Below are 7498 nucleotides of genomic sequence, written 5' to 3' on the forward strand. Positions count from 1 at the left end.
AAGATACACCCTGTCCACATCAAGCACCCGACTCGCAAAGGTGATACCCTCCCAAGGTACCTGAAGCTCAGTCCCAATAGCAGTCATGCCCGGAGAATGCCGTCCTCCTACTACAATCAACCTGGATGCATGGCCCCTGATCACAAAACCAACTCCACCGCTAGCTCCATCGGCGGAGTCACTACCATCAAAATTCATCTTGAGATGGCCCGGGGTGGGGGCACCCAGGAGAAAAAGGCAAATATGGACGCTGTTGCAATAGAGTGGGTGTCCCAGATTTTTCTAGCCATCCCAGATGAATCCGCAGTAATGGCTTTAGTAAGCTCTTCTTTAGTGTGGTGTGAAAAGAGAGAGAGAGAGTGAGTGAGAGTTGTCCTTCTTAGTGAGACTTGGGAAGTGCCTTTTTGCGTGGTTTAAATTTTTAATATAAATATTTTTTCTCTCTCCTAATTATTTTCTTCCGGCATCTTTTTTCTAATTTTTGTTTGATTTTGTTCTAGATCTTGGATCGGCACGGTCGATCTACTCCACATAGCATACCGTTCTACATGTTTCACATCAATCATCTTAAGAAGGTTTATGTTTATTGTTTTTCTAAAAGATGTCGTCAAGATTGACATTTAAAACCGCTATCATCACTCTCTCATCAGAATGAGTTGCTAAGAGATAAAAGCTTAAACATGCCTCAATGAATTTGAAGGTAACCTACATAACATGACAGGAGTGAAAAAGAGAAGTTAAACCACCAGTTGAATCTAAGACAAATATATTTCAGCGTTTTCTGAAACCCTCGGAAAATTTAGTAGTACTTCAGTAAGCTTGAGAAGCAATTCTGAAATTAACATCCACTCGGTGGGATCTTGGGTATTGATGGCGCTGATAAACATTTTGTCCAGCATCTTACAGCTCTTAAGAACAACCTCCAGCAGCGTAATTTCTTTCTCACAGTCCGTTAGGACTTTGTTGATGATGTGACTTGCTTCACCGTAAAAAGAAACTTCAGTAGTGCGAAAAAGGTTGTATATCTGAACAGTCTTGAGATGCAAGAGGGACGACATGGCAAGTTCTAACATTTCCCAACCTTCGCTCTCAGCAATGTCATAATTTCTTCCAACCTAAATTGTCAAGGTAAAAACATCAAACATGGAAGAAAAAAGTAATGTATTGAGCCTTGAATTTTCTCCTTACATATCCAACCATCATCTGAATATCTACAGCAAGAGTCGCCAGATAATGTGAATTTATCAGCAAATGCGCGATCCCTTTAATTTCGCATCTGTTCAAACTAGCACCCAATTCCAGACATGTAGTGCTAAAAACTGAATTTTCAAGAATTGGCTTCCCCATCAAAGCCATATTCTGCACACAGTAAAACAGGTATAAATGATTATCTTTTGATGAAACCATAGTTTAGTCAGAATCATACTTCATACCAAGTCATTGAATCAATAAATGGGATTCAGAAGTCTATACAACTTAAACATAAGATTTTTGAAAAGACGTGAAAATTTCTAACCATAACTAATAAGCCTTGAGACAAGTGAGTATGTCAAATGCCCACGTCAATAAAACTATGCTTTTCATTTCTAGCTGAGCCAGATAGAAAACATGAGTTGACAGCGATACTAATGCTTTTCTGACTTCTTGCCATTCTTTGCATCCAAACTGGACTAAATGGAGTATTTTAGGCTAACTGATCATCATGTTTTTCTCTGAAAGTATCGAAAGCATGTCAACAAGTTTCATAGAAGGTAAAGAGATACCAAACATGGGAGGTTTTCCAGTCAGAACAGAAAAGATTTAAAGCACAGTGGTGTCCCTCGAAGGAATTTCATAATGTCAGGATAGGCAGTCATTCAGAGTTCAACTAGACATGCTACAAAGTGGCTGTATTCAGAAGCGGCTTTCTCCACATGCTGCAGACGACATGCTCAAGTAGTCAAGCTATGGCATTGTTCTGCAAAATTCATGATTGCAACTATCATCTCTTTCAGTGAGCCTTAACGAACAACACTTTTGGTGTTGAACCTAGCATAACTATAGCAAATTTACAAATTTTAGCTTTGAAAGTTAGCATAATTTTCGCACAAAAGTGAAGAATGCCAGACAAAAACTACTGGTGAATAAGTCTGGTGAATAAGCATTTGCAATGACCATCCGAATAGGCTTAGATAAGAATTGTTAATAAAAGTCTTAATTTGTACTTTTTTATTTTTCAAGATATAAGAAATCTAAGCACAATTTCTTAAATAAAGTTTGATACTATGAATTCAATGTGTCATTTCATGTATAAACAGATGCCTTATATGCAATATATCGAAAAAAACACATTAAAAATGTGTTTTTTTTTTTAAAAAAAAAAACTAAAATCATCACACTTCACAATGTGAAAAACAGCTGTTTGTAAACAATCACATAAAATGTGGAATCATGCCTTACATTTCTACAGAAAAAAAAGAAACAAGTTGGCATTGCACCGAGCGACACTGCCCTGTATCACCTGGTACTGCCTGAAATGAGGGTGTGTACCACCCCGTACCATCCGGTTTTGGGTGGTAATGTGATAAAAAGTTTTTTTAAAAAAGGGTCGGGACCTGTCTCAGTATGGGATGTGTACCATACCATACTGTACCAAACTACTAACGTATCAGTTTGGTATCCATTACCAAGATTGTGGACCTTGATCATCTATCTATATTCTCATGTTTATACCATACTGGGTTTCTCACTACATATCAAAGCTTAAATATTAGAATTAGTGGATGTTTTGATGACTGCATACCAGGATGCACCAATTACAGAGATTAAGAGTAAACTTCAGTACTAAATGCAAACATAAAGATAGATTAGACACCTGTTAGACACATTTCATGATAAGCAAGTGTGTGGATTATCTGAATTAGGTTTAACAATCAAACCCATTGATATATTCAACCAAAGGTAAACTCCTCAAAATCCATGCAAGAACAGCGGCAGTAACAACAGTGACAAGACTAATAGTCAAGGTCCAGCTATGATGGAGGTAGACACCGTAAGTTTTTCTTGTTTTGTCTCAACTTTCTTTGTTTGTTCTTTCTCTTTCTTTTGCTTCCTCTTACCTCTCTTTCTTTCGTCCCTTCTTTCTTGCTATTGTTGCAGCTCTTTGTATCTCTGTAATACGACTTTGGTGGTAATAAATGGTATCTTCTCTATTTATAAATAAATTACAGGCACTTCTGTGCATTACTAATTATCATCAATTACTAGAATTTTCAATAAACTAGAAATGATAATGCTTGTCAAACATAACATAGTTATTTATGTGAAAATTTTATTCTACTGTTCCCCCCATAACCATGTATTATTTTTCGACGATTCATCATATTGGCATGTTTTATCATGCTGTTCCTGTATCATATATCCATGCCAACACTTTATAGATCCATATCCAAGTGTTAAATAATAAAGATATATATTGCATTCTGGTTGTTACACATCTTTGTATGTTTTAAGTTGAAATCATCATTTAATTTATGCCATTTACTTTTTAATAATGCACGGAAAAAATGTTTTATAGAAGTAAATAGATTAACAAGCATGTAACTCTAGCAAGCATGCTTTGAATTGAGCTTCACCATCGAATTACTAAACCTTTGTATCCATCTTAAAGGAATGCAAGGGAGACATGCACTAGCTTCTTATGCAGAGCTGCCTTGCCTCTCATTGGCCAATGCCATCTAGGTCCCCCCTCTCTGGGAAAAGAGAACTGCCACTTCCAGCTCCTTGAGTAAAGGAAAGAATCCAATTCCTACATTTAAGTGAACTATGAAGATTATCAAAATAAATTTTAAAATCATATTTTTTATAAGTTTCTAGTAACTAATGTTTGAAATTTGTGGCCAAAATTTCATTTCATTGTTCATTGGTAACTTAAATCAAGCATTCAATCTGAAGCTCCTGCCTCCCTATATTGTCATGGGTAAAATATACTACTAAAACTTAGGAGGCATCATGTGTCATGTAATGACGATTAACAAGAAAAAAAGGTTGAAAACAAAATTGAAATTGACGAGAGGTTGGAAAGTAATTATTGGATTGTGATTTGAAATAAAGAGAAAAGCTTTAGAGGATAAGGATATAGGAAACCATAAAATTAGCATGTACTATATGAAAATAGAATAATTTCATACAAACATAATTGTACACGTTATAACTGCGCAAGAGATATCCCAATTAGAAAGTCTTGAATGTGTTAACAAACAAACAACTTTTTAACAATATTTTTGCAGTGCACATGAAGTTGTGAGAGGTACTCCTAAGCAGTCATATGACCTCAGATGCCTCTATGCATGAACAGAAAAACATGACGGTAAAAACGTATGACAGTAATGGTTGCATTTTTCTATGGCTTAGAGGGCAACAAATTAAGAAGGTCCATGCATTGGCGATGGGTATAGGAGAGACAGAAAAGTTGAGGTGCAGGGGTTACACAAAAGGCAGATAGTTACTGAGTATTTTGATGAAATTTTAAGATTTTATCGCCAATAGATGATGTAAGAGTGAAATGAGGTGATAAGGTCCCTTCCAGCAAAAAAATTCAAAGGTTTTGTCAAGGAAAGAAGCTTGAATTTGTCAAATTGCCAAAGGGATCCAACTTGAAAAATTAAATGAAAGTTGCAAGCAGAATTTTAAAAGGCTTACCTTGACGAACTATGTAGCTCTAGATAAGAATGAATGGTGAGAAAGAATTTCTAATACCCACTACAAAGAGCTTAAATACGAAATATTGCCAGAAGTCTTAATTTACATTCTTCCTATGAAGATATGAGCAACCTAGCATAGATCTTTTCTTGAATTTTGATTTAAATTTACCCATCTCTAAATCATTTTTCATGAAAGACTTTGATGGTTGAGACCCATTTTCCCTTTTGAGTTAAATATCAACAGGGCTTTTAAGGGAAATGCCCGTCCGGTGCTCGGGAAGGGCTGGCCATAAATTTTAATGGTGTTCGACTTTTTGCATTTTCCTTTCATGGTTTTGCAACTAATGTTGAAGCTGAGATGAGAGCTGTCACTGAGGAATTGACTATTGTGTTGCCAAAGGTTTTTGTGAAAATCCAAGTAGAGAATGATCCCTTCAATTTCCTTGATCCTACTGAGAATTTTGCTGGCTGATTTTCACTGCTTTTGGAATGTTTGGTATGAGCTTTTAAAAATTTAGGGATTTGGAAGCCTCAGTGAGTCTTCAAATATCACATCCATTTAAAGAGGTGAATATGGAAGCTGACTACCTTTCTAATCATGCCTATGATCAAAAACAATTTGACGGTTCCTTTCAGAAGCTATGCAAACATCAAATGTTAAAACAGATATTGATCCATTTGATGTTTTATTTCTTGTATAGCTCTTTTGAGCACCTTTAATCTTTTTTGTATCTCTTCTTTTCTATTCGAATAAACTGGTAGGTGTCAGCCAAACCCCCACTCACGATGAGGTGATCATGATAGAAAGAAAAAAAAAAGAGAAAGCATATTAAACTTAAAAAATGAGTGAATGAAATGTTGAGAAGAATGAAATATCCTGCTTTTTGGACTTGTCTAATCCTCAACACTTCATAAAATGTGAAAAGCTGGTATGCTTATCTGTTCGCAGGAAAACAACCATACAGTAAGTATGAGCATGCCCTACATTTTGAAGAAACAATCAGATCACATTGAAGAGGACTTTGAACTGCTTATATTTTGCAGCAACAACACACATAAATCAAGACAGAATTTAAATATAAATGGGAAAATTAAAGATTAGATAAATGGTAAGTATGAGAAAAATCAATGTAGATAATGACAGAAATAGCAAAGTACACTGAAATATAACAATTATCAGATTTACATTTAAAAAGAAATGAAAATGAATGAATATAAAAATACTCCATTTGCTACATATAAATCTACAAGTTATCATATATATATATATATATATATATATATATATATCTATATATATATATGAGACTAGAAAAAGATATTGCTTCATTGCTCGATGCTTTTGTACTTGTCTTCTGCATTTCAGTTATTTCATTCCTTTAAACTATTCAAAATTCCAAAAAGAAAAGGAATCCGTAGTTGACATTGTCAGTATCTTATATCCATGTCCCCTAGCTCTAGATGATATCAGGATTCTCAACTAAATGCATATTACAACCAAAGCTTGAAATATTGCAATTAGTGGAAGTTTTGATGCCTGCATACCTGGATGCTCCATTGACAAAGTTTAAGAGTTTTAACATGGCTAAGACTTTCAAGAAGTTTCACCGACATATGGTCGCCAAAAAGAGTATAAGCTGTTCTGAACATGCCCGTAAAATTAAGACAAGCATGTGTAACAGATGATAAATTTTTAATAGAGTAGCCAGAATGCCGCATATAACCACTGATTTCAATAGACGACAGGTATGGAGCATCAATTATTAGATCACCGCTTGCATAAAGGACATCAGACACGTCACATATCTTTAATTTTTCGAGTTTATGATTTGGAGAATATATGCTGAGATGCTTTCTGCTGTTGCATCCATACAGAGTTAAACTTTCAAGAAGCGGGAAGCCAGAAGTATTCAAGTCTGACACAATTATGACATGGTAGAGCTTCAGTGTCCTCAGCGAGCCAAGACACAAGGATGGCAGCAGATTTAGAGCACAGCCTCTCAATCTCAATGCTCTTAATTCACCACACTGGGAAAACAATCCAGGCATCAGATTGTATAAAAAAAAGTGCAAGTTGCCACTATGGTATCCAGCGATATAGTCCATATCTAGCTCTTCTACATTATGCTGCACAGCAAAGCGGAGCCATGCATCGAGAGTGCAATGACAGATGCGGCTCTGGTCGACACGAGCGCAAAATTTCTTAATCTTTGGGGCATTGTAAAGCATCAGGCAATAGTTAATGAATGATTCAATGGACCAAAGCGAGAATTCAGGCTCGTGGGTGCCGAAGTCCAAGACAGGAACCTGAGTCCACAAGTGCCTCCATCTTCTTGACAGAATGCTTGTTCGGACGACCTGACACATTGGCAAGAACGATAGGATGTGGAGGAGCACGACCTCGGGCAACTCACTGATCCTGTCCTCCATCAGGCAACTCCTGTGTTTATTTTATATTCAATACCATATTAATCAATTAAGTCTCATGCAATTAGCAGCAAGAACAGCTGCACCCTCTTGGAAACCATAGTCACACAGAAATTAAGATTTATTGCAAGAATTATGGGTCCACAAAAAAAATCAAAAAATGCAAAGGAAAGAGTGTATGTTTTATATTCAAGACTGTGCTTATCAACTCAGTGTAATCCAATCAGCAGCAAGAACAGCTGCATCCTTTTGGAAACCATAATCATACAGAAATTAGGATTTATTGCAAGAACTACGGGTCCACAAAAAAAAAAAAAAAATCAAGAAATGCAAAGGAAGGAGTGCATATTTTATAGTCAAGACTATACTTATCAGCTCAGTCTCATCTA

General features: G+C 36.0%; 1 protein-coding gene across 1 annotated transcript; it reads right to left on the minus strand.

Moving 5' to 3' along the window:
- Positions 1-594: 594 nt before the first annotated feature.
- On the minus strand, positions 595-7210 carry LOC103714491 (F-box/LRR-repeat protein At3g26922-like). Its single transcript, XM_008801757.4, has 4 exons — positions 6228-7210; positions 1198-1359; positions 810-1115; positions 595-705 (listed from the first exon to the last, which is right to left on the minus strand). Exons 1-4 carry the CDS (start codon positions 7110-7112, stop codon positions 595-597), a joined length of 1464 nt encoding a protein of 487 aa, XP_008799979.3. The 5' UTR covers positions 7113-7210.
- Between the last annotated feature and the right edge of the window lie 288 nt (positions 7211-7498).

This window comes from Phoenix dactylifera, chromosome 11 (assembly GCF_009389715.1).
Source record: "Phoenix dactylifera cultivar Barhee BC4 chromosome 11, palm_55x_up_171113_PBpolish2nd_filt_p, whole genome shotgun sequence".
In the NCBI taxonomy this organism is placed as follows: domain Eukaryota; kingdom Viridiplantae; phylum Streptophyta; class Magnoliopsida; order Arecales; family Arecaceae; genus Phoenix; species Phoenix dactylifera.